Source organism: Elgaria multicarinata, chromosome 1, assembly GCF_023053635.1.
Source record: "Elgaria multicarinata webbii isolate HBS135686 ecotype San Diego chromosome 1, rElgMul1.1.pri, whole genome shotgun sequence".
Lineage (NCBI taxonomy): Eukaryota > Metazoa > Chordata > Lepidosauria > Squamata > Anguidae > Elgaria > Elgaria multicarinata.
Window position 1 is genome coordinate 47,830,054 of NC_086171.1, and position 26,646 is coordinate 47,856,699.

The 26,646-nt window shown below is 39.9% G+C and overlaps 1 protein-coding gene across 1 annotated transcript in view; it reads left to right on the forward strand.

Annotated features, from left to right (window-relative positions):
- The window catches only part of PLXDC2 (plexin domain containing 2), a 283,339-nt gene that overhangs the window by 223,082 nt on the left and 33,611 nt on the right, over positions 1-26,646 (forward strand). The window contains exons 7-9 of the mRNA XM_063127724.1: positions 4,118-4,217; positions 19,761-19,856; positions 22,028-22,109. Of these exons, the coding sequence (XP_062983794.1) occupies positions 4,118-4,217; positions 19,761-19,856; positions 22,028-22,109 (278 nt within the window). The remainder of the gene's footprint in view (positions 1-4,117; positions 4,218-19,760; positions 19,857-22,027; positions 22,110-26,646) is intronic.

Below are 26,646 nucleotides of genomic sequence, written 5' to 3' on the forward strand. Positions count from 1 at the left end.
ATTCATGGTATCAACATAAATAATAGATCCCAGTTTTAAATGGAAAATTAAACACAGATTCAGCCTTGAAAACACAGAGCACAATTCATTACCAGGACCTACTGGAACTAGAACTGAGAACCTTTGGTAGACCTGCTTTATGTGGTGAGCTATTAGAACTTAGGGACCACTTCACCCATTATTTCCCATCCTGATATCTGTAATCAGAGGGAGCAGCTCTCCTGTTAAGATTAAGCCCGGTCTCCTGGGCCTAATCTACACCATGCAGGATATTGCACTATAAAAGCAGTATGAAAGCGGTATATAAAAGGCAAGAGCCACACAACTGCTTTATAGCAGTACTGAAGTGCTCTGACAACTGTTGGGGCCCATTGACACATACCATATACCACTTTCTTCGTACTATAACCTGCTTGGTGTGGCTCCTACCTTTTATATACTGCTTTCATAGTGCAATACCCTTCTTGTTGTAGATTGGACCCTGGTGTTTATCCTAAATTGGACTCAAAACTAAAGAAAGAGAAGGAGAAGTAGGAAATTCCCCAAGACTCTCCACGAGTCAAGGAAGAAACTTCCCAGGAGTTTATTGGACAGGAGGCCCAAGCTCAGAGATCATCCTCCCCGCCTCTGGGAAGTCAGTCTTTGTCAGAGAGTGGGGACATCGGAACTGATAGATCCTAGAGTCTACCGCAGGGTCAAGAGAGCATTGTTGAGAAGGTGGGAAGCAGTCTGCTAGGTTAGACACTCACCAGAAGTTACAATTTGAAGACCCTCACTGAAGGAGGGGTTCTGGACTGCAAGAAACTGTCCAGTTAGTTGATAAGCAACTGCCTTACTTTGTTAAGCTAATTAAGCTTAGAGGATAGCTCCTAGCATTCACACTCGCTTCAGGTGTGAAGAGATGTATGTTTACTGAATAAAGCTCAGCAGTCCTCTTTATTGTCTCACATCTCGGCGGGAAGGCCTAGAATCAAGACATCTCCTAAGAATGCACATGCTCCTGAGGTTCACTAAAGGAGTACTTGCAGTAGAGTATGTGGTGTTGCAGAACCCACTCACTGGGACACTTTGCCAATTCACATTAGACAGGCCCCCACAATTCTGAGATTTAGATGTCTTCTTCAAAAGCCATCTCTTTACCATGGTTTTCCCTGAAGTGTGATCCAGGCAGCTATGGTTTGTAAAATGTGCAGTTTAACTGCTAATTAATTTGTATTTAATTGTTTTTATTGTTATATTTATTGTTGTTTTTATGCCATTGTATTTTATGGTCACCATTTTGATACCTTTGTGGAAAGCAGTATATAATTTTTAACAACAACAACAGCTTGTTGAAGTAGCAGTGAAGAACTCTTGGCCTATGGACTGGTCCCAGGCCAGCCATTGGGCTCTCCTGGGCAGGATGAACTATAAAAGCTTTCCTGTTTAGGTTGGGATTTTGTTTGAGGAAAGTCCTCCAGAAGGTCCACTCCATGACTATATTTGGTTTTGTCCTTCTGCTCTCCCTACTGGGAATATACTCTGCAAATGTAACTGCTATAATGGATCCATGATGTTGAGTCATGAAAGCATGACTGAAGGACTCATTACATCCTAACGAGCAGGCAGAACCTTTACATTAAGAACATTTTGAAAAATGCACCCAATAATGTAAAGATCATGCACAGTTGCATTACTGAGTATTAGCACTACTTCTAAGTCTTTGTTTTGCTCATGCAATGATCTAAAGCTCGTTTTCTTCAACGGAGAGTAAAGCTCTTAAAGACTGACCTTCTCATATAGATTTACTATATAAAGACTGATGCCCCAGTTCCACTCTGTTAGCCCAAATGGGTTATTGCTTTACTGTTTACAAAAGTTAACAAAATTTCTATGAAATATTCAGTAATAGAAACTGAATTCATTTCCCACCATAATATACTTTCTGTGTGGCTCTGCATGCAGAATTGTGTTAGGTGTTAGCAAAGCAGCATTAAAAGGGAAGCTGTTTACACAATAAGGGAGCTAAACTGTTTGAGGAAAATATTCATTGTATTTCAAAAGTCTGCATGAGTTTTTTCCCCTGCAGTGAATTGACAATGAGGCCTATAGTTAGTTTATGTAAAGTAAATTTACTTTTCCACATTGATTACTGAAAAGTAAGCTGGAAAACGTAATTGCTAAAGTACTTATGAGGGATTGATTAACAGGTCTGTCAAACCATAAGTACTAGACCAAAACCAAATATCATAGTGCATTTAAATGTTATTTTCATCATCCCCAATTCAGCTGTTCCTTACCCTGAAAGGCAAGGCAGAAGAAAAGACCCATTAGTACTGCATGGAGAATCTAGAGATTGCAACAGGAATGGAGCCCATTTCTAGATGTCTGACAAATGCATATGCCACTAGCAAGTAAGAGAGGTGATTATTTGTTTGACAATCACCACATTCCAGAGGCTCGGTAGTATGTGCACAAGAGCTCAATGTACACAAAGACCAGACTCTCTATTGGTGACTGATCTAGGAGCCGCTATGGGATTTGGATTGTGGCCCCTATCCAGTCGAAAAAGTCAGCCAAGTGCATTAATCACTGCGACTATAGTTGCTAAATATTATTCGGTGGTGTTGGGCCTCTGTTTGAAAACTACCACCTGTCATGGCAGATAACACCTTTATGCAGAGACCTTCATGTACCACAGGGCATTGAGCAAAACTAGTAATACAGAGATAATAACTGCACCATTGAAAGCAGTTGAAAATGTACTTTCTTATCTGTATGATGATATGGAAAGGTGCATCCCGATACACAATGTACAGTGCTGGTGAGTAGGACAGTGACCACAGATTTGCATCTTTGAGCAACTGCCAAGGCCCATACACCAGCAGTTGTCTCTGTTTGTTTATCTGCCCTCCCTGAGCGGAAATAATAATAATAATAATAATAATAATAATAATAATAATAATAATAATAATTCTTACCCGCCTCTCCCTTTGGATCGAAGCGGGGAACAACATTAGAACAGGAATCAATACATCTTAAAAAATCATGATTTAACATTGATCTGGATAGGCCTGCCGGAAAAGGCTAGTCTTTAAAGCTGCCTTAAAATCACACATAGTGTTAATTTTACGAATCTCCTCTGGCAGGCCATTCCACAATCTGGGGGAAACAGAAGAAAAGGTCCTCTGGGAAACTGATGTCAGCCTAGTTTTAGCTGACTGAAGTAAGTTCACCCCAGAGGACCTGAGTGTGCGGGGCGGACTATATGGGAGAAGGCGATCCCACAGGAAAGCAGTGATATGGGTAAGGAGACGTGTTGTGCCCCCTCTGGGTGGTGATGAGGACTGGGCCTACAGAGAGAAGGGAAGAAAATGGGCAGCAGCAAGAGTGAAGAGGAGAAAGTGAGACCGGGAAGAAGGACTCCAATGAGTATGTCTTTCCTAAGTGCCCTCCCCCAACTTGAAGCTAGCGTTGCATTGGATTGCATTGTTTAGACCCAGTTTAGCATTTGATTCCATTTTATACTTCCACCACATTCTACTACTACTACTACTAATAATAATTTATTTATTTATTTATTTATTTACTACTCGCCTCTCCCTCTGGATCAAGGCGGGGAACAACATTGAATACGAAAATACTATAAAATACATAAAACTGATTAAAAACATATAAAACTAATACATTATTAAAATAACAGCCAGACATCTTAAAATTCAATTGGGTAGGCCTTCTGGAAGAGATCAGTCTTTATAGCATTTGTAAATTCGGAAAGACTGTTATGTTGGTGAATCTCTCCCGGCAGGCCATTCCACAGTCTGGGAGCGGCAGAAGAGAAGGTCCTCTGGGTAATACCTGTCAGCCTAGTTTTGGCTGACTGAAGTAAATTCTTCCCAGAGGACCTGAGTGTGCAAGGCGGATTGTACAGGAAAAGGCGATCCCCACAGGTAACCTGGACCCAAACCAGGTAGGGCTTTAAAGGTAATAACCAACACTTTATACTTCACCCGGAAACTAATTTGCAGTCAGTGAAGTGATTTTAAAGTTGTTACGAACTGAATAAGACTATTTGGAATATGTAAATAATATCTCCTCCTCCTTCCCCCCCTCTCTTTCTTTCTTTTTTGTTTTGCAGATTCCTGTGTCAGTGACACAGATAAGTTCAACCAACCACCCTGTGAAAGTGGGTCTGTCAGATGCGTTTGTGGTCATCCACAGGATCCAGCAAATTCCCAGTATGTTGTTAATACATACTAATAAGTGTCATGTGAGACCGTGTGGTTACGAAGAGTTATGTGTGAGGAGAACACAAATTCAGAGAGATTAAAAAGATGTTTTAACTAAATAAGCCCAAAAAAGACCCCACCCTTAAGTAGCTTTGGGTTTGCTTATTTAAATGTAATTTTATTTGGTTTACAACTCCCACTGTGACTATCTGCTGTATTATTTGTCTGGAACCGATAAGCAAAATTCAACTGTCGGTCAAAAGGGATAGTTCTGTATTCCTCAACATGTATTTCCAGAATACATATTGTATGGTTGCTGTTCCGCTGTCTTGGAATTTCATGCAGGCAATTTCTTCATTCAATGAAAGGAGGTTAAGGTGACACTGAAATTAGCTATAGCCAGCTGCTCATGTAATCATGATGGTTAAGTAGTACAGATTTCCTTTTCTCTAAGGTTGTGTAGTTTAGAGGATATTCGGAATACTTACATTACTTTCTCCTTGTGTTAATAATACATCGGTTACATAATCTTTGTGTTGGTTCTTCAGTTATTCATTAAAAGGGCCATTTGGTACAAATGTACTCTTTAAGTACAATGAACGGCAACACCAGATTACTGTGGTCCATACTGTGATCATGCTGCCCCAATGTGGTCTTGCAGCACAGACCATTTGATGGGCACTCTGGACTCAATCTTTTTTTTTTTTTTTTATTAAATTTTTATTCATTTTCAACACTATATAAACATAGATAAACATTACCAAAATATAACTGAAACAAAACACAATAAGAAAAAAAAAACATCAAATATCTGCTGCATACATATTGAATGATTGTTGAGTACAAATATCAAAAACTATTACATATACCTTATCATACTACAACATCTTCGTTCTTAACATAAAAGTGCACCCCCCACCTCGGGATCATTCTTGAGTCCAAAATCTAATCGTTTCTTCTGCTGGTGGTTTCCCACTTCCCTTAGTAAACACAAACACTAGGAACTGTTTCCAAATTCCTTCGAACTCATTTATTTTAGTTACGCCTTTTCTCTACTTAATATTACATGTCAGTTTATCATTAATGGCTATGTCCCAGACTTCTTTATACCATTCCTCAATAGAGTATTCCCCTTGGATCTTCCAGTTCCTAGCTACCATCAGTCGTGCTGCAACCAACAAATTCGATATCAGCTCTATAGTTCCTTTTCCACACTTTATATCTTCAAATAGTGACAGCAATGCTATTTTTGGTGTTTGTTCTATTTTCATTCCCACTATTTCTTCAATTTCTGAGAACACCATCTTCCATAATCTTTGTACATATTTGCATTGCCACCACATATGTAAATACGTTCCTTTTTCCCCACAACCTCTCCAACAATTTGCTGAATGTTGATCACTTATCTTATTCAATCTAACCGGGGTTAGGTACCACCTCCATAGAATTTTAAAATAATTCTCCTTTATTCTTACTGATAAACTTCTCAACACTCTTTGTTTCCATAGTCCCTCCCAGCTCTGTCGCCCTATTTGTATCTTCAAATCTGATTCCCAAACCATTTTCTCTGTATTCTCTCTAAACTCCTTCTCTAACAATATTTTATATATTTCACTCATTAATCCTTTTGAAACTATACTACCTCCTTTCCCTTCCTCCTTACTTACTACTAATTCTTCAAACCTCGTCATCTTTCTGCACATTCTATTATCTTTAATCCACTTTTTATTCCATTGCTCTAATTGACCATATTCTAGCCAAGATAGCTTCTTCTCCTTTAACAAATTTTCCATATCCTCTCTTGTTTTAATATCTCTTACCCAATCCTTTAATCTTATTTTATTTTTCTCTTTTAATATTTTACATAATCTACCCTTTAGATCCTCTGGGAAATTCTTTAACATTATTATCGGTGCTAAGGGAGAGTTGCTCGGAAGCAGCTTCCCTTTAAATTTACTCCAAATTTCCCATTGAGTCCTCAGGAGTGGATTATCTATACTTCCAACCCACTTTCTTCCTCCGTCTTTAAAAAAAACATTCTCCAAATTCATCTCTACCTTATTTATGGTTTTTTCTTCCATCCAATATAATTCTCCTACTCCCATAATTGCTTCTACAACATGTCTTAATCTATTTGCTACGTAGTATAATTTTATGTTTGGGAGACCCATTCCCCCCTTTTTTTGGCTTAGGTACCAATTATTTTTATTCACTCTTGCTCTCTTTTCTCCGTTACAATATTTATTAATAATATTTTGCCAACTTTTTATCTCGGTTTCTGATATTTTTATAGGTAACATTCTAAATACAAAATTAATTTTAGCTAATATCTTCATTTTTATTAAGGCTATTCTTCCGAACCAAGATAAATTTAATCTTTTATATTTCTCCAATTTCTCTAATACCTCTTTCTTTAACCTCGTTAAATTTTCCTTTTCAAGATTCTCTACATTTTTTGTAATTTTAATTCCCAAATATTTAATCTCATTCTTAACTTTCAATTCCATTCCCTTAAATTCCCAATCCTTTTCTTCCTTCTTGGTATAGTTAAACAACATCATCTCTGATTTAGACCAATTTATTTTTAACCCTGTAATTTCCTCAAATTCCCTCAACTGATATTTAATTCTTTCTAATTTTCTTAATGGATTCTTAATGGTCAATAAAGTGTCATCCGCAAACATGTTTAACTTTATTTCCCTTACCTCTCCAATTCCTTCTAACTCTTCATCCTCCCTTAGTGCCTTCGCCAAAACTTCCATAACCATTACAAACAGGACCGGCGAGAGTGGACATCCTTGTCTTGTTCCTCTGGCTAGTCGTATCTTTTCAGTAAGTCCGTCATTTACCACCACTACCGCCGTATTTTGGGAATATAGCTGTTCTATTACATTTTTAAATTTATTTCCAAATCCCAATTTATCTATAATACTCTTTAGTGCCTGCCAGCTCACACAATCAAAAGCTTTAAAAATATCTAATGCCATAATACCTGCCTTAATATTTGCTTTTTTTATTACATTTATTACATTTAAAACTCTACCCACTAAATTATGCATATGCCTTCCTACCACAAACCCACATTGATCTGCTCCTATATATTCTGCCAAAAATTTATTTAGCCGTTTGGCCATAATAGATGTAAAAATTTTAGCATCCTGATTTATTAAAGAAATAGGTCTATAAGAATCGGGATTAGTCAAATCTTTATCTGGTTTTGGGATCAGAATTATCACTGAATGTTCCCATGATTCAGGTATCTTCTCTCCTGATAATATCCTATTATAAAGTTCCATTAATTTTGGAACTAAACAGTCTTTGAAGACCTTATAATATTCTGGACCCAAACCATCTGCTCCCGGTGATTTACCAACTTTTAACTTATCAATAACCTCTTCAACTTCTCTTTGAGTTATTACTGACTCCATTAACTCCTTATATTCTAATTTTATTCCCTTCTTTATAAACCTTCCAATATACTCCTCCACCTTTTCTTGTTGAATTTCTTTACCCTTATACAATTCCTGATAAAATTCCTGAAAAATTTTTATTTTAGCTTTCATTGCATGACAATAATTCCCTCGGCTATCTTTCAACGTTTCTATCCCATTCCTCCCTTTTTCTTTTTGTGTGAGCTTGGCAAGCAACCTCGAGTTCTTATCACTGTTTTCAAAATATTCCCTTTTCATATACATTAAATTCTTTTGAATCTCTTCTATATTTAAATTTTCTAATTGTTTCTTCTTAGCTTGTATTTCCACTAATTTATATTTATCTTTAACTCGCCAATATCTTTCCTCCAAGTTTTTAATTTCTATCTCTAACTTTTCCTGTTCTGCACGTTGTTGTCTTTTTAAACTACATGTTTCTCTAATACAGATTCCTCTTGCTACAGCCTTCATGGTGTCCCAAATGACTGACCCAGCTGTTCCTCCTTTTTCATTAATTTCCCATGACTCCGACAGTTCCTTCCGAATTTTATCTACTATTTTATTATATTTCAATATCTTTGTATTCAGCTTCCATCTATATGCCTCTTTATAATCTTTCTTAACTGTAAATTCTAGACTTAACAAGGCATGATCAGTTACTTTTATTACCCCCATTTCCATTTTACAAATCCTCGTTGCAAAATCTTTTGAAACAAATATATAATCTATCCTGGAGTATGTATGATGAACTGGGGAAAAGTATGAAAATCCAGGACTATTCCCGTTAAGTAAACGCCACGAATCTAAATAATCATTTTCTTTTACTAATTTATTCAATATAGTCATATTGTTCCTCTTTTCAGCATTAGTGGGATTTGACCTGTCCCGTTTATTATCCATAACCATATTAAAATCCCCAGCTAATATAGCATACCCCTCCTTAAATTCTTCTATTTCTTTAAACAACTTTATAAAAAACTCTCTATGCCTCTCATTTGGGGCATAAACATTAATCAAAGTATAGACCTTTCCCTCAATTTTACCTTTTAACATAAGATATCTGCCCTTATCATCCTTTTTTACTTCTTCTAATATAAACCCACTTTTTTTTGAAATCAAAGTGGCCACTCCATTTTTTTTCGATGTCCCTAATGACTTTTCATAATAGGCTAACCACTTTAATTTTATCATATTCGAATTCTCGGAGCCTTGGTGTGTCTCTTGGACCATTATAATATCTGATCCCTCTTTATTAAGCATTTGTTCTATTCTCTTCCTTTTCACGACTGCCCCCAAACCTTTAACATTGAGTGTTGATACCTTTATCTTTTTATCCATAATCACCCTTTTGAAATCTCTTCCGATCCCTTGTGCTCAGCAATTCAAACTTGCTTACATAAAAAAACAAACTCCATACATAAAACCCCCACCCTCCTACCCCAATCCCTCCTCTCCTACCTTCCCCCCCTCCCCACCCCCCCACTCTAATCCCCCCCATATCCCCGTGAGTCTAGTACTCCAGCCATCTACTTTAAAGGGGGGGGGAGGCAGTGCTGCGCCTGGCCGGCAGGTTTCTATATTAGCATTTCTATTTGCAATTATCTCCAAACATAATTAACAATTCTCTTACTCTCCAGATGTCCCAGCCTCATTCCCTCCCCCACCCACTCCAGCCCCATTTGCTTCCCCATCCAGACCCAGCCTCTTCAGCAATTCTTTACCTTGATCCAATGAGGTTACTCTGTGTTCCCTCCTCCCATATGTAAATCTTAAGAAAACCGGGTAACCCCATGCATATGGAATTTTGTTCTGCATTAACATTCCAGTTATTGGTTTAATACTCCGTCTCCAATTTAATGTATGTTGAGAAAGATCATTATAAATTTGCACTGCTTTGCCTTTATATTGTAACTGGGTCAAAGATCTCAATTCTTTCATGATTTGCTCTTTTTTATAATAGTTACCAAATTTCACCAAAATATCTCTAGTCCCTTTGTAGTTTTGCCCCCCCCACGCAGTGGACTCGGTCCAGATCCGATCCATCTATTGGTATGTCAGGCATCAGCTCTTTGAACCAGTTCAGAATGATTTCTCTAAGATCTTCTCCTTGTATCTGCTTCAGCTGCTTTATTCGAATCGAAGATCTACGAGATTGGTCTTCCAAGGCAATCAGACGTAATTCCCATTCCTTAAATTGAATATTTGTTGATTTTTCAAAAGCCTCTTGCTTCTTCTGGTCCAATTCCGCTTTTGCCTCTATCTCTTTGATCTTATCCGAGTTTTCTGCGGTCTTATCCGAAAGAACACGCATTTGTTGTCTAAATTCATTCATTTGCTGATCCATTTTTTTAAAAATGATGATATTATTCTCTACAATAACTGCCTTAATTTCTGCTAGGGAGGGAAAGTTGCTGTCCATTGCTTTTCCCCCTTCAGCCATATTCTTTTCTTTATTTGGTACTGTATCCAAAGAAACTGGGTCTATAACTTCGTCTTCCTGGTCTGTTCCAGGGGCTGTATCTTCCAGGTGGGAGAGGTGGGTTAAATTATGATTTGAAGGTTTCTTTTTTTGTATATTCAACTTTTCCCACTTCTTAATCTTTTTTTTAATGTTGGACATAGGACCCTTCTGAGTAGGGCATAAATCTTAGAGCCCCCACTTCCTTAGCAACTTTTACTGGCTTCTCTTCTATGTGCCAAACACACCACCTTCTTCCCGAGGGGGAGGAAATATATTCAGTTCACAACAGCATTCACTAGAGGGGATCAGATCCAATCATTCACAGTTTCTCAAAATCCCACATCTCCCTCACAGAATGCTGTTTCTTCCCCTTCACCCCCCCCTTCTCGGCCCACCGCAAACAGCTTCCACTTTCCACTTTACAAAGATTACAGCAAACAACTTCAAAGCCAGTATTTCAATCTTTCCAACTTAAGATAAAGGATGAGAAGTGAGGATCGCTGTAAATCAGATCAACGTCTAACAAGCATAAGTTCTTTCTTTTCAAACTGCGACATCAATCATGTTACTTTCGGTTTTGCCTCTGCAGTTTATAAAGACATTCCGTCAAGCTCACCTCCTCCCATCGGCTCTTCTCAACACTTTCCAGCTCCGATAGCTTTTATAATCATTTCCTGTCGTTTGCTCAAAGATTTATGCCCATTAAAAAATAGATAATTGCTTTTTCCGGCAAAGCCGCTCAGAGCCTCAGAAGAAACCTGCCACCGCCATGGCTGCCAAGCTCCGCCCCCCTCTGGACTCAATCTAAGGTGCACTTTCCCACCTTGTCTAACATCGGTTGTACAGAGGGAGGGGTGCCCTATTTCAGTCCATGCTTCAGTCCCTCCCCTCCCCCAAATCCTGTGATGCCATGGCACTACCTTACTTAGCATGATCACACTATTTATGCATTAAGCTCAGGCAAGAGGGTACACCTTATCCTGGCCAGCTTGCTTAATGCGTAATCATCATTGTGATCATTCTTTCTAGAACAGCTTTTCCCAACTTGGTGCATTCCAGATGTGGAGAAGGTGGCACTAGATATGTTGGGGAGAGGCCTAGATTTTATTGGGACAGATGATAGATAGATAGATAGATAGATAGATAGATAGATAGATAGATAGATAGATAGATTTGTGTACAGCTTATTATTATTATTTTGTAATCTGTCTAGAGAATGTTTGTTATGGAGAGAATAAGTAAATAAATAAGGCTGGGCAGCCAGCAATCCTACAACTTCAGGATCTTGGAAACAAAACTACTGACTTATATGAGAATTCTCTTTTGTATATCCTGCTTTCTGTGAGCTGTTTGTTGCTTTAAGCTCCTTTGGGATGTGGTATTCAAGAACAGTGCATTCATAGGCACATTTTGCAAAACAAATGTATTTTTGAATATACAATCTAGCATCTTTTTGATAAAACAAATCAAGTTGGGCCACAGAGAGCCAGTGCAATATTTTCTTCAAGAATGGGTGTTTCTTAAGCCCTGCATACAACAGGCCTGCCAGCATTCTTGTCTTTTCAGAGATGTTAAATGAACCATAAACCAGTCCAGTCCAATTATTGCAAAAGGGAAATGTAGACAAAAGTATCTTAGCATTTTGTTGGTTCTGTAGTATGCAAAAGAATGGCAGTTATTATTTGTTTCTTGCAGGAGGTTAAAAGATAAAAAATGGCTTCTTACTACTTAACTTACACCTAAAAGCACAGTGGGTTGGGCAAATCACAGAGCTGCAGGCTGCACATACAACGGGGATTTCTTGCCCCCTCTCCTCCTGATTGCAGCCTCCTGTGCCTCCACCCTACCAAACCATTCCAGAGGTTCTGGAAATCCCCCAGACCAATTCTGGATGTGGTACAGAGGTCTGCAGGGTGAGGAAGGAATTGATGGAAATTGGATGGGGTACCTTGCACTAGCAGAGTTCTGCTCATGTAAGATGCCCCCAGACACTTTCTGCCAATTCCCCACTCCCAGTGCAAAGCATTCCTCGCTATGCTAGAGGACCCCCCGACCCTACAGAGCAGTTTCACGGAACCAAATGAGGCTGCAGTTGGGAGCAAGGGGCTGGAAAACCCAAAGCCGTTAATGCAATAGTGGCTCTACTATAAAATAAATTATTGGGTTGAGGCCAAAATCTGTGGTGCACAGCATCACAAATTGTTATTATGCTTCTGTTACAGAGCTGTTACTTGCATGTTATATGCTTAAATAGATTGATAGAAACACACACACACACACACACACCCCACTGAAACTGTTTCAGACTGGTGTGTAAGCCTTCACAAGCTACCTGATAACTAATTCAATTAGAGCTAGTATACCAGGAGTAAACCTGAAATAGTACCATGTTCTTTCAGCTTCTACATCACAAGAAACTTTAATTTCTGTGGCATATAAACTTGATGTAGAGCATCCTGAGAATGTAGTTATAGAGCAGCTTATAAAGGCCTTAAACAAACAAACAAACAAACAGACAAAATTAAATAAATCTAAGCATTAGGCTGAATTTGATATTTTGTTTGCTAAAAAACATTAGCTATGGTATATTGGCTACTGTTGTAGTTGTTTAGAAATGTAATACATTTTGTGTTATAACAACAACTGATAATTGAATTGGGAGGGGAAAAATCCTGAAGCACATATATAGGCTAGACAAAAGTCAATTTGCTCTGTGGTGGCTCCTTGTAACTCACTGTGAGGGAGATACAACCACAAGGAGAACTAGTTTTTAGTAGTGCCTAGACACATGATATGGAATCTTTTTCACCATAACCTTGCTACCACTGCTATTGACTAATCTAAATTAGGAACATGGATCTACAGATTAGATTTCATTGAATGAAAGGAGTTGGAATTCTACCATTTCTCCTGTCTTTAATCATGCAGCTTGTGTGGAAAAGGGGGCAATGCAGGTGTGGTATGGGGTAATTAATCTGCATTAAGTGATCTTGAGCATACACAGTATAAATATTGATCGAGCCAACAGGATTTTCATAGAAGGCTAAACACTGAGACACTGCCTCAGTTGTAAGAAAGAATCAATTCAAATGATTGTCTTAAGAATAAATCATTCACTCGTATAGTTATCCTCTTAAAATTGAGATAGACAGGAATATAACAAATTTAAGCTCTTTGGATTTTTATAATAACTGATGGAAATCAATGACTTTGGATTTAGTGCACTTGTTTGTTTCTCTTACAAACCCCAGATAAGACATCTCATGATGAGTATCACTCAGTCTTTAACTCTATGATATGTCCATATAACAGAAATGCACCATGATCCATTCCCTGGGGACTGAGTGCAGGCACCTAAGTCTAAGACACCCCAATCAATTTCTGCCAATTTTCCACTCTCACTCATGTCATCTGCAGGACATCCTTTGTACAGATCTCTGACCTAAGGCACAGGGACTCAGCCGTGGCCAGCCTGCATTTTCAGGCTGGTGTAGAAATGTCTCTAGTGGGTCTGGAGCTTCTGTGCGCTCCCTGCTATTTTAAATTTCCCAGAATACCCTGGAGCTATGTACACCAGAACACTGTGGGTAATTTAAATTGCAGCAATGCTGTTGCTACTGCCTATCAGCAGTGAGCCCAGTGCGGGAGGACAATTATGTGCACTCTGACATCACAGAGGGCCCATAGGACAGCATTTTGCTGGGGTAGGAGGCTAAACGTAGAGTCAGTTGTGTTAAATTTAGATTTCACTGTAAATTCTTTTTTTTAAGTAATTTTAGTATCCTTTTTTAAAACAAGAGGGGTGTTATTCATCATTGTTTCCCATCCTGTCAGAAGAATAACAACTTGCAGCCCAGTCCTATTTATGTCTACTGAGAAGTCCCATTTATTACACTTACTCCTAGCCACCTAGAGCAGCCCTCTTTAACCTGTTTTCCAGATGTGCTAGACTACAACACCCATCACCCCCAGACAGATGGGTATTCCAAGATAGAGAAGGCTGGTGTATGGACTGCATCCTGAAACCATTACAGCCAGTCAACTCAGTAGTTACAGTTTGGGACTTCTTTTTTTGTCACACGGGTATTATAGCTTCCTAAAATCCATTTCTCATACTGTTCCTGATGAGCACATTCAGAATTCACTAGCTTATGCCAAACCTGCCTGCCCCGTGTTAACCTTTGCTAATGACTGAACATAGAAAAGACCAGCAGAAGTGCCCAATGCCATCATTTTTATTTATGTATTCATTTGCCTGCTTTTTTGGACCAAAGGACCTGACTTCTTCTGGGGAAACAAATTAAAGCCTCTGGCACTGGCAGAAGTTCATTTCAAACACATCCTTTGAATGCTTTTGATTTGGCAGGTGCATCATATGGACAAGTCACCGTGGGAGAATACATCATTCCTGCCCTGCTTGGCAAGAGAGGTGCTCAAATCCAGCCCAAATTAGCTTAGCCTCTGCACACCCATTTTGTTCCTGTGCATTTGGAGCTCCAGACAGGTATCAGACCTTCCAAGGTAGTTATCTCAGCCAGAATCTTCCTAGTAATTCATTCCGACTGGCTTGGTGGCGGTAATTTATTCACTTAATAGGATGTTAACGTTCATGTTGGAGAGGGGGAGAGAGAGAGAGCTTTCATCAACAGGGTTTAAAAGAATTGGCCCTAAACGAAATAACAAGTTGAGTTAATTGGCAATGACAGTGCTTAGCCATGATAAGAAGTTAAGTAGAATAATTCGTGGGTTTGTCTCTGTGCCACATCCTGCCAATATGTGCCTATGAAATTGGATAAGAATGGAAATGCCGTCCATTGCACTCTGGATGTAGTGAGCTTTGCCAGTGTAGAACAGAAATTGCAGCTGCTGTTCACAGGCTGTACTCTTGATTGCTTTGTTGAACACACGACTATATCTTGCCTGCTGGTAAGCAAGGAGCAATATTAATTGTTTTAGGCTAAACATAGAATCTAATAACTGCACCTCCAAAAGCGTATTGTAGAGTTGGCAAAGGGCAGCCAAAATTATAAAAGGGCTGGAGCAATGGCCCTCTGAGGAAAGGTGACAACATCTGGGACTGTTTAGCTTAGGAGGGAAAAGGAAGTACAGGAAGACATGATAAAGGTGTACAAAAATATGCATGGTGAGGAGATAGTGGATAGGGAGAGGTTTTTCTTCTTCTTTCACAATACTAGAATCTGGGGTCATCCCATGAAGGAGAATGGAAGGAGATTCAGCACAGATCAAAGTACTTCTTCACAAAGCACATAGTTAATTGATGGATTTCACAACCACAAGATGTAGTGAAGGCCACCAATTGGGATGGCTTTAAAGGGGATTGGACAAAGGCTATCAATGGCTATTCGTCCTGATAGCTGTATCTGAGGCAATGGTCTTGTATCCAGAATCCAAGGCAGCATGCCTCTGTACACCAGTTACTGTGAGTTTGAAGGTGCTATTGCACTCATGTTCTACAGTCTGAACAGAACGCTGGACTAGATGAACCCTTGGTCTGATTCAGCATGGCTCTTCTTACGTTACTTATTTATTTATTTCAGTTTTGTCCCTCCTTCCCTTACTCTAAGGAGCTCAGGCCAGTGTACATGGTTTCTCTACCTTCCCAATTTTATTCCTACAACAACTTTATGAGGTAGGTTAGGCACAGAGAGAGAGAGAGAGAGAAGCCCTAGGTCATCCAGTGAGCTTCATAGCTTAATGGGGATTTGAACTTTCTCCCCAGTCTTAGTCCAGCACTCTAATCACTACACCACACTTGTTCTCCTGTTTCTTTTCCACTCAGGCCAATATGAGGTTGCCAGGATCATTTAAATGTGTGCACTCAGGCTGAGATGAAGTTTCTTTAGATTATTTTTTTGTAGGGAAAGGTACCATTTCAGGGGACACAAGCTCCCAGTCAGCACTTGTGGAGTGTGGAGTGCGTGAAATAATGAGTTGAACGCAATAGCTGGGTTATAAACTGGGCCACATTTTATTGATGGATCTGCTGAAGGGAGCTTAAGCAGGCATCTTTTCTAAAAATGGCAAACATCTGTTAATTGAACATGGGCGAGACATTCTCAGCCAGGGGGTGGGGTTTCTTGCATTTCACCGCCCCCCAGCTTCCCCTTCCAGGGTAGGGAGGCCTTCCGTGTCACCCCCCTCGCAGTTTGTGATTGCCTCAGAGGTAATCCTTATTTCCCCAGCTGGGTCGCGGGACTCGCAGCTGTTGAACCTCAGGTATTTACCAATCACCACCAGGTGCCATAGAATGCTTATCGTCCCTCACCAAGTGAAGATGCCTGCATTCCTGCCAATGGGGGCGACAAGCCTTATGCTTTGTCGACTCCTCCCCACACTCTCATTATAATATCGCTCAAGCCCCTCTGGAGATCCATCAAGAATAAATCATTGCCTAGGTCTGAAAGGTGGACTTCGTCGCTCCTATAAAGCTCCCCCCGCGCATGTGATATTGTGAGGTGCTGGATGCTCCAATCGCCATTCCTAGGTAATTCGTGGTAAACTTCCCTATTTACCCGTCTACAAGCACGCTCAATGGCCCTAGGCTCACTAGCTCTCCAATTTAACCTAGGGATCAAAAAAGACCAAATTATGACTAACCCAGGCCAGCGCTGTCTGATCAATTGGAAATCAGCTGCTACCTGGAGAATTAAGGCCTTACCTTTGAGCAAACCCAAGTCATTTTTCCACCAAGTGTACTAGTAGCACCTGTGGGGTAAGAAAGGGCGCACGCTGTTGGAATAACGTAGGAAGGAGGTGCTCCCACCACATGCCACACATGCCCAACCAATGTGTGTTGGCAATTAGGCTCAAACCCAACTGGGTACCAAAATTTGTGCAGGATGCCCTCCTTCCGGCCCAGAAGATAAAACTGTGCCCGCAGATGAGAACCCGGACTAGGTCTCGACACTCCCAAGGATCTAGGAAGAAAATGGAACTATGTAAACACAGATAATGCAATCAATGGTGCAAACTGCGCACATAAGACCAAAAGGCATGTGATCGCCATCTGCCAACCTCCTGCACTCTTTCAGGAGGAAAACCGATTGCTGCCGCTCTTGTCTGGGCTCCAAGGACGCCGAGTGAATGACTCAGGTGCATCCGTCCCGCAAAGACTGTTCGGGGAGGGGCACCGGTCTCTTAAATAGGCTTCTGTCCCCTCCCTGAATCACATGGGCCCATGGGGAGGCTGCAAATCGACGGCCTCCGTGCCTCGTTTCACGCACCCCCCACAACAGCTCCACCCCGCCCAGGCTACGCCGGGCGAGGGTTTAGGGCATTTCTGTCACCTGGCTTCCCTGCTCATTATCATTCCAAGTGATGCTTCTTCATACTGGACTTCTTTGTGGAATCTAATAATACATTATTGCTCTGAAGTTGCTGTCTTCTCCAATCTAGGGATGGGACAAAAAAAAGTTCAAATTTGAATGCTAACTTAACCTAATTTTGCATTTCCAAACCTTGACACAAACTGAAACTGAAGAAACGCCTCCTCCCATATCTACCTGCCCGGACCTTAAGATCATCTACAGGGGCCCTTCTCCATGAGCCCCTGCCAAAGGAAGTGAGGCAGGTGGCTACTAGGAGGAGGGCTTTCTCCACTGTGACACCCCGGTTGTGGAATGAGCTCCCCAGAGAGGTCCGCCTGGCGCCTACACTGTACTCCTTTCGTCGCCAGCTGAAGACCTTTTTATTCTCCCAGTATTTTAACACTTAATTTTAACTTAAATTTAAATTTTACTGTTTTAACTCTATATTTTAATTTTATATCAATTTTGCTGCGTGGTTTTTATTCTGGTTGTGCTTTTTATATTGTATTGTGTATTTGTGCTTTTAACCTGTTGGTTGTCTTACTATGATTTTAATTTTTGTGAACCGTCCAGAGAGCTTCGGCTATTGGGCGGTATAGAAATGTAATAAATAAATAAATAAATAAATAAATAAATAAATAAATAAATAAAATAAACTCAGTTCTCTTTCAAAATTTGCACTTCTCTGAATTTTGCAGTGGTTTTAGCCAATCAAAAATGTGCTCAAAAAGCATACATTAGGGAAAGGACCACACAAAACGTGTGTGTCAATGACAATAGCATTCAAAAATGTATTAGGAAAATTTGTTTTTAAAATCTGTATGTGAGGCAAAATGGCAAATAAAAATACTTGTAGCAGAAGAAATGCATGCTCAAAAATTCATATGAATTTTCATGCAAATGTGTGTGTTTTTTTTTAAAAAAAAAATCTCAATGTTTAGGATGCACCAGATTTAAGATTGGGAAAAAATCTCAGTGTTCAAAACATGAGAAATTGAGAGAAAGTGAAATTGACAGATTCTTCCATTCCTTACTTCAGTTGTGGTTGATTTCAGGGTTGTACTGTGGTTGCACCCTTTTCCCATGTCCCACATTGCAATCAGCTGTTAATCTAGTCATGGAGGCTGCATTCTTGGCCTGCCTCCCGAATTCTGCCTTCTCCATCTGCGCACATGACTTCAACTGCATTCAGTGGGAGTTTGTAATAAGAACCAGGAAATCCAAAGTAAAAGGTCATCATGATTTCTTACTAATACATTATTAAACTACAAGCTTGTCTTTCAGTCATGAAGCTAATATCTACAATCCTGAACATGATCAAAATAATAAAACATTGAATAGACAAGCAAGAATGAGATGGTAATTTTTATCATAACTTTTTTGCTTGCTTGTCTATTTGTTTCTGAGTGGTACTTGCAGAAGCCTTTTAAAGCAATCTATTTATGACTTTGCAGTTAATATTCTGCTTTGCAGGAATGGTTTATTGTCAGTTCTGTCCTGATTTAAACTGGAACTCAATCCAAACTTACTTCTTACAAACTAAGAAAGCATAGGATCGTGCTGCATGATAGCACCTCTTACCTCCTTTAAAGTGTCCAATTGTAATATTTGCATAACAGAAAGGGGGATGGATGGATTTGTTGTTTTATTTTTATCCTCTGTGCTTTTTATTTCTTTTGAAGAATGCTTATCCTGCTTTTCTATCAGTGGTGACTGAAGTGGCTTACACATTACAATAATACAATATAAAACAATGCTATAGAACAGACTTTCCCAACCTTCCAAATGTTTTGGGTTACAACTCCCAGCATTCATAACCATTGGCCATGCTGTCCAGTGTTGATGGGAGTTAAAGTCCAAAACACCTGAATGGCACCAGAAAGGGGAAGACTGCTATAAAACAACCAGATAAAAGAACAACATGCAAAACCCACATCAGAAGCATCAAAACCAATGTTGACTTAGCCACAAAGTGCTTGTTATAATGACTGAGCCTTAACTCAAAAACCAGCCAACAGTGGAGCCAGGTGGATCTGCACTGGAAAACATTTTGTAGTCTAGTCACTGCTACAGAAAACCTGTTGTTACATTTGTAGGGAAATGCATGAAATTTTCATTGAAAGTACTGGAAATATTTGAATAATAGTTTCACTGATGAGAACTGTTGACACTAATCAAGTTAAATCTATTTCCCATGTGAGTGACTTTAATAGTACATGTATATCTTGACTTTCCATGGCAGTGGCAATGTTGTCATGCAAAAAGGAGGACACTCAAATGAGAATTTAACTTTGAACTACGGAATTGAATTTTTCTCTTTCTTTCCTGATAGATGTTCGTAGAAGAACAATATATGAATATCACAGAGTGGAGCTTCAGATGTCAAAGGTCACCAACCTGTCAGCTGTGGAGATGATTCCACTACCCAGTAAGTAAAGTCCAACAAGTGCATGAAATGTAACATTCTTCATGATAGTCTGGTGGTTTTAAAATACTTTATAGACATCTTCCCTTTTAGCACACATTCTTTTCAAGGTCTCTGTGCATCACACAATCAGCAACCTTCTAAAGCTGAGGGATTTTTTGGCGGGAACCCTCCCCCACCATCCCAGTGTGCATGTCCCTAACAGGTTCCCACCTGTTCCCTCAGTTCTGTTTCAGCCACCATGGGGACAACCTTGTAGCGAACTTTCTCTGTTAGCTCACTACTTTTTGAGGAAAACTAGAACTTCCTGGGGCAAAAAACCCCCATTCTTCTTTCTTTCTTTTGTTCTCCTTTCTCTTGCTATGTGGTGCCCTTCAGATGCTTTAGATTACAGCTATTTATTTATTTATTTATTACATTTCTATACCGCCCAATAGCCGGAGCTCTCTGGGCGGTATAGAAATGGGCTACAATCAGTCTACAATCTGGTAGTCTGGGCTACAATCAGACCCAGCCAGCATGGCCAGTTGTCAGAGATGATGGGATTTGTAGTCCAAAACATCTTGAGGACACCATGTTCGGGAAAGCTACCGCATAGCATCTTTATAAATAGATATCTCATTTTGTTTTCCTTTTTCCTTTTTTCCTGGCATGATATGGTGTGGTTTAGTTAGTAAATAAATAGAGTACTTGTCTTAAATCAGATACTCAACCATGAAGATCACTGGGGGATCTTTGGTCAGTTTTACTATCTCAAGATGAGATAGCCACATTACTGTTTTTCTGCTCTCTGATGAAAGAGAGGATGAATGAGGATAAATTAATAATTTAAAAATTGCACAATTCCAGCTGCGTCAGAATCCTAGGCCATTTATACACATGCCTTTTTTCCCAGGATCGTCCCGGGATCATCCCTGTGTATCCAAATGACATACAGGGGATCCTGGGAGCAGGCAGGGATGATCCCTCCATTTTCCTGGAATAATCCTTAGGTGTGGAAAGGGCCCTAGTGTCATGGCCACACCCACTATGTAAAACATTGACTCAAAGAAAGGAGCAATGCCATAATTGGGCCCCTCTGACAGCCCCTCTAAGCTGAGAGATAGGAACACAAGTGATAAAAAACACACCATTGAGCTTCTTCTGTAGTGGAGATGGTGTCTGGAGCCTCCTGAAGAACTATTCCACCAATTGCCAAGACAGGACATCCAAAACACAAAAGATTCTTTCCCCTTCTCTCACTGCACCAAAAGAGAGAGCGGGAGAAAGAGAAGGTCCGTAGCTGTTTGCATGCATCACCATTTGGGGGAGTTCAAATCATCATGGGCTAGAGAGTAGGTAGAGACATGAATGAGCAGGAGATACTTTATGAGCACCAGTGAGACATCAAGGCACACAACCAGAACAAAAGAAAATATGAAGAGCTACAAAACAAGGTCACTGGTGAAGACATACCTAACTGGATTATCTATTAGTCTCTCTGAAGAATAGCCAGTGCATACATTGTCTGGTGATTGTATATTTGCACAGTACTGAGCAATCATAGGTGCTTCATAAATATTATCCCGTAAGGATGTCTCGTCTCATGGAACAGCAAGCTTACTTTCCTTGTTTGTTCTCCAAAAGAAATATCAGCAGGTGCTTATTTTGCAGCTCGTCCATCTCCTTTTTCGGCCAAGGTAAATCTACATTTAAAAAGGGCCTGGTATGTAAATTGCCAGACAAACCCTCACAAGAAACTGAAATCAGCTACCATGCTCCTCTTAATCCAATTATAGCTCTTACACAGTTTCCTACCCCAGCTTATTATGCCCATATGACAAAAACATTAGCTATATGCTGTGAAATGTAAGAACCCAAAAGGAAAGAGGCATAAAGGAATAATTGAATGCTTTCACGGCAAAGGGCGAATTTAGGAGCCGTATGAGAAATGAAGATTTGTGGATGGCATTACATTTACAAATGGGATTAAAACTGAATCCAAAAGATCAATCTGTAATATGTGTGTATATTTCCATAGAGTAGCCTGCTGCTTAACTGTAGCCTGCCAATTTCCCCCATTATTTTGAAGCGCATACATTTCTGGAGTCCTGAGAAAACTATTGATTCTAGGAAGAGTTTCTAAGGTGAGCCATTTATTTGTATGTGGTGCTTTGCTTTTGTTTTTTTTACAGCCTGCCTCCAGTTTAACAGCTGTGGGCCTTGTGTCATGGCTACGATTGGCTTCAACTGCAGCTGGTGCAATAAACTCCAAAGGTAAGAAAAACCAGTTAAATGTTGGCCTTTCATATGCAACATTTTCCAATATAATGCATAGGGATCATTTTAATTGGGCTGATCTATTCCATGGCGACAACGAAAGTGATGCTTTTGGCCCTGTAATCGATAATAAATAAAGCAATAAAGTTCCAAAGCAAAGGGTTGTTTGCTTTGTTAAGTTATGGGAGATATGAACTTGCTCCAATAATGCTATGATAACATGGTGTCCTTTATCAGATTTTGGAAAAATAATTCAGAAGGTTAAGGTTTTATTGCTGCAGATCTGGATGATTTTGGTTTAATTTGACTTAGTGCCACTTTACTACTATGTATGTATTTATTATATTTGCATCTCACCTTTCTTCCATGAAACTTGAGGCAACATCCATAGGGTTCCTAGGCAGTCTCCTATCTACACACTGACTAGACCCAGAGCTACTGGAACTTATGCCTTAAAATCATGAGACTACCTGAATGTACATATTTAAGATGCATCATATTATCACTCAAGTTATATGAAGCTTTTATTGCAGGAGATCCAAAGTCTATATCCTACATCAGTCTTGTGGCATATTCCATATGTGTGTGACTCCAACTCCCATTATTATCCCCAGCCCACCCGCCCAATGGCCATGCAAGCTAGGAATGATAAGGTTGTGGCCCAACATGTTTGGAAGGCACCACATTAAAGAAGACTGTCCTACCTCCTTTCTTGAAGATCTCACAACATATTTTGTTGCTGGCAAAAGATAAATTGCACCTTTCATTATCATGAATGCTATGTGGAATAAATCCTCTGTTAGATGGGCACTGACGATGAGTATTACAAATCTTTTTTCCTCACACCCCACCCCAACCAGATCACAGTTACCGTACCACTTTTTAACATTCCTCCTCCCTCTTTGTAGCACTGATGCAGTCGCCTTTACCTAATCCTTTATAGAGTCCAAAATGCCGACCTGGCCTCCCCTACCACTAATGCCACAGAAAAACCCACCATTTTGTGAAAAATATGATTCGTTTTTTAAAAAAATATTTGAAATTTGGAGGTTTATTGCGCTATCTATCTCACTCTTGCTCTAAGGATCTAGAATGGCTTACATAGGGTTCCCTACTTCCCATGTGGTCTCCTATCCAACTAGATCTCCTTAGTTACAGCTGCAGAAGTGCATTCTGTGTCTTCAGATCACTTTCTGCTTAAAGATCTCCAATACAAGAGTACTTATTTCCACCTTTATTTGGAGGGGAAAAGCATCAGAAGGGCTAAACTAGACTTCCCCAACCGGTGTCCTCAATATTGTAGACAATAGGTTCCATCATCCATGACCATGGGCTATGCTGTCTGGGGCTAATGGGATTTTTAGTCCAAAAGATCTGGAGGTCACCAATCATCCCCAAGGAAGGCATTATAGGGGGGACAATATATTGCAGGCAATGTGATGCTCATGGGGGACAATATATTGCAGACAACGTGATGCCAATGTGCCCCCAGACACCTTTCTTGATACTGACCAAGGTGCCCTATTCCTTTCACTCACCTCCACCTTGTACTCAATTTTTTGGGCAGACAACTTCTCTGTTGTAACTAGCTATGCTTCCCTACAGCAACCAGCTTGTGGTAGTGCCCAAGACACTTACCACGGTGAAAAATCCACTGTTTTGTTCAGTACGGAAGCTGCAGGAACAATTTGAGAGACACAAAATTGCTGGAGTGTAAAGAACACAATAATAATTCTGTAGTCTTAGTTTTTTTTAAAAAAAAAAAGTTCCCCCAGCTACTGACCTTATTAGCTTGAATGAATTCAACAGCATCTTGGTTATGCAAACCAGGCTGTATTTTTGGTTTTGTTCTTGTTTTAGATTTTCTTGGACTTTTAGCCCTAGAAATTAGATTCAGAAATTCTACTTGTTAATGACAGGAGCATGAACAAAGCGAGAGGCAAGGCTGTTGGCTTTTCCAGTGATCTAATGAGGATCCAGGAGGGGGAATTGACAAAGGACTGAGTGGAAGCCTTTGCCGTTGAAAGGTTGTCTGTGCTTATTTCATTTCTGAGAGCTTTCTCTTGGGAGGTCTTGTCTCAGTTTGGTAGGTTTTTCCCTCCCCAAATTAACCTCATCAATTAATTTTGGCATGAACATTTGACGAGATATTATACCTAAATAAAATCCCTTCATCTTACAAGTTTATGACATAGAGACTAAAACACAGAGCGGCATGTAACAAAGAACATGAAAAAGCCACCCTGCATTAGGTTCCCCCCTACCCCTTTGAAATGCAATGTTCAACATAACCCATTCTGACAGCGTTACAGTGTTTCCCCATTAGCCAAAGTATAAGGTTCACGTTGTGTGTAATAATGCTTAGTGAGCCAATTTTGAGGTAAACACTGTGCATGCCAGGATTTTGACAGTTACTCTATCTTTTTTAATGTTGCAACATGCTGTCCCAAAGTAGACTCTTCCATCAATGAACTCAAGCACACACTTCCATGCATTCCAGCACAATTCCTGATGTTGCCCAAGAGTTTGGGTGTCTTTAGGAAATTTATGAGGGCTTCTGGGAAGAACCATGTTTCTCGCAGAACGGATCAAGCGACAATGGCTTAGATGGTGTAGTGGTTAGAGTGTTGGACTGGGAGTTGGAAGATCCAGGTTCTAGTCCCCACTCAGCTGTAGAAGCTCATTAGTTGATTTTGGGCCAGTCACAGACTCTCAGCCCAAGCTACCTCACAGGGTTGTTGTTGTTGTGAGGATAAAAAGGGAGAGGAGGATTATGTATTGTTATTGTTGTTGTTATATTTATTTGTAACCCACCTTTTGCCCAATACTGGGCCACAAGGCGGCCAAGTATGGCACCTTGGGTTCCTTGGAGGGAAAAGGGTGAGATATAAATGCAACTAAGAATTAATCAGAATATAACCTTGATCACAGTATGGTCCTGCTGCAGGATGGGAGGCAGGTGATTATTCCTCCTTCCTCCTGCAGTCCTTTGTGCTTCCTGAAAACCTGCTTTTGAGAGTTTGTGGACCCTCTGAAATAGCACAGGGATGATACACAGACTGCAGAGGTAAATTGGTGAAGACCGCCTTTCCCCCATCTTTCCTCCACTGAATCACAGCCCCCTCTCTTCTGTTTGTAGAATGGCAACTCTGGAGCCAACCCAGTGACTTGCAGGTAACCATACAGATGGCTTCATGCTCTTTTGTGCATGAAGGAGAGGGGGCTTCCTCCTTTTGAACATCTTGGTCTTTTGTTTCTGTTCCTGCCATTACCAGGGTCAGGTTATATGACCTTTTAGGACCCAAGTTAGCTGACTTGAAAGGCAGCCCTACCTAGCTTGTTCAGTCAAAGGAAGCTTTCATCACTGACTTTCTCCCTCCTTTCTTCTCTAGCAGCTTTTTGAACCCCAGACTTTGCCTTCTCCCATAATAGAAGATAGATTTCAAATGGCCTCATTGGATTTAGAGAAGAATGGGTCTTTAGCTATAGGGACCTCTGGTCTCATTATAGCTTTCTCTCCTCATTGTCAGTATCCCAAAAGTTGATCTGTACTGCTTAGAAGTTCTTAGAACCACGAATCTGGTGGGTGGCTACTAAGAAGAGGGCCTTTTCTGTTGTGGCACCCTAGTTGTGAAATGAGCTCCCCAGAGAGGCTCACCTGGCACCTATGTTGTGTTCTTTTCAACACCAGGTGAAGATCTTATTTTCCCAGGCATTTTAGTCTTTCAGTTTGTTGTTTTAAATCTGTTACTGTATTTTAAACCTTTGCACAGCTGCTAGGTTTTATTTTGGTTTTTATTTTTGCATTATACTGTAGTTTTAAACTTTTCTATTGCATTTTATCACGCTGTGATTTATGGTTTTAATTGTTGTGAACTGCCCAGAGAGCTTCGGCTATTGGGCAGTATATAGGGTGACCATATTTTGGAAACCAAAAAGGAGGACAACATGGTCGCCCCCAAGGGGGCGTGTCCAGCACCAAGAGGGCGTGCCCACCCAAACATAGCCTTGGTCACGTCTGATTTTACAGCACACATTTAAGACAAATCTGTTCTACATAACATCTTAATGTTAAAATCACTGAAATAAAGAACAAGTGAGAGATTCAATGTATCTGAAATTAACTTCACTCACTCCTACTTTTGTAGGTTTTGCTGTACTTTGAAGCTTTTGCTATACTCTGTGTGTTACATTCTTCCCTTCCCGCAGATATCTTTTCTGACTGTATCTTCACTCATTGCAAGCTGCTGTTATTGTTAACAAGGTTTGCTACTGGCCCCAGATCTGTTTCAAATTTGGTGTGGCTAAAACTCTACCTAAAAGCTATCATGGTGCCAATTTTCAGCTCTTTATCTTTAAAATTAACAGTTTAAAAAATAAAAATTTTAAAACCTCATTTTTAAAAAAAATCCTAAAAAATCAATGGACAAACAGATCTGTTTCAAATTTGGTGTGACTAAAGCTCTATCTAAATCCTATCATGGTACAAAGTTTCATCTTCTTATCTTTAAAAATGACGATTTTAAAAATAATA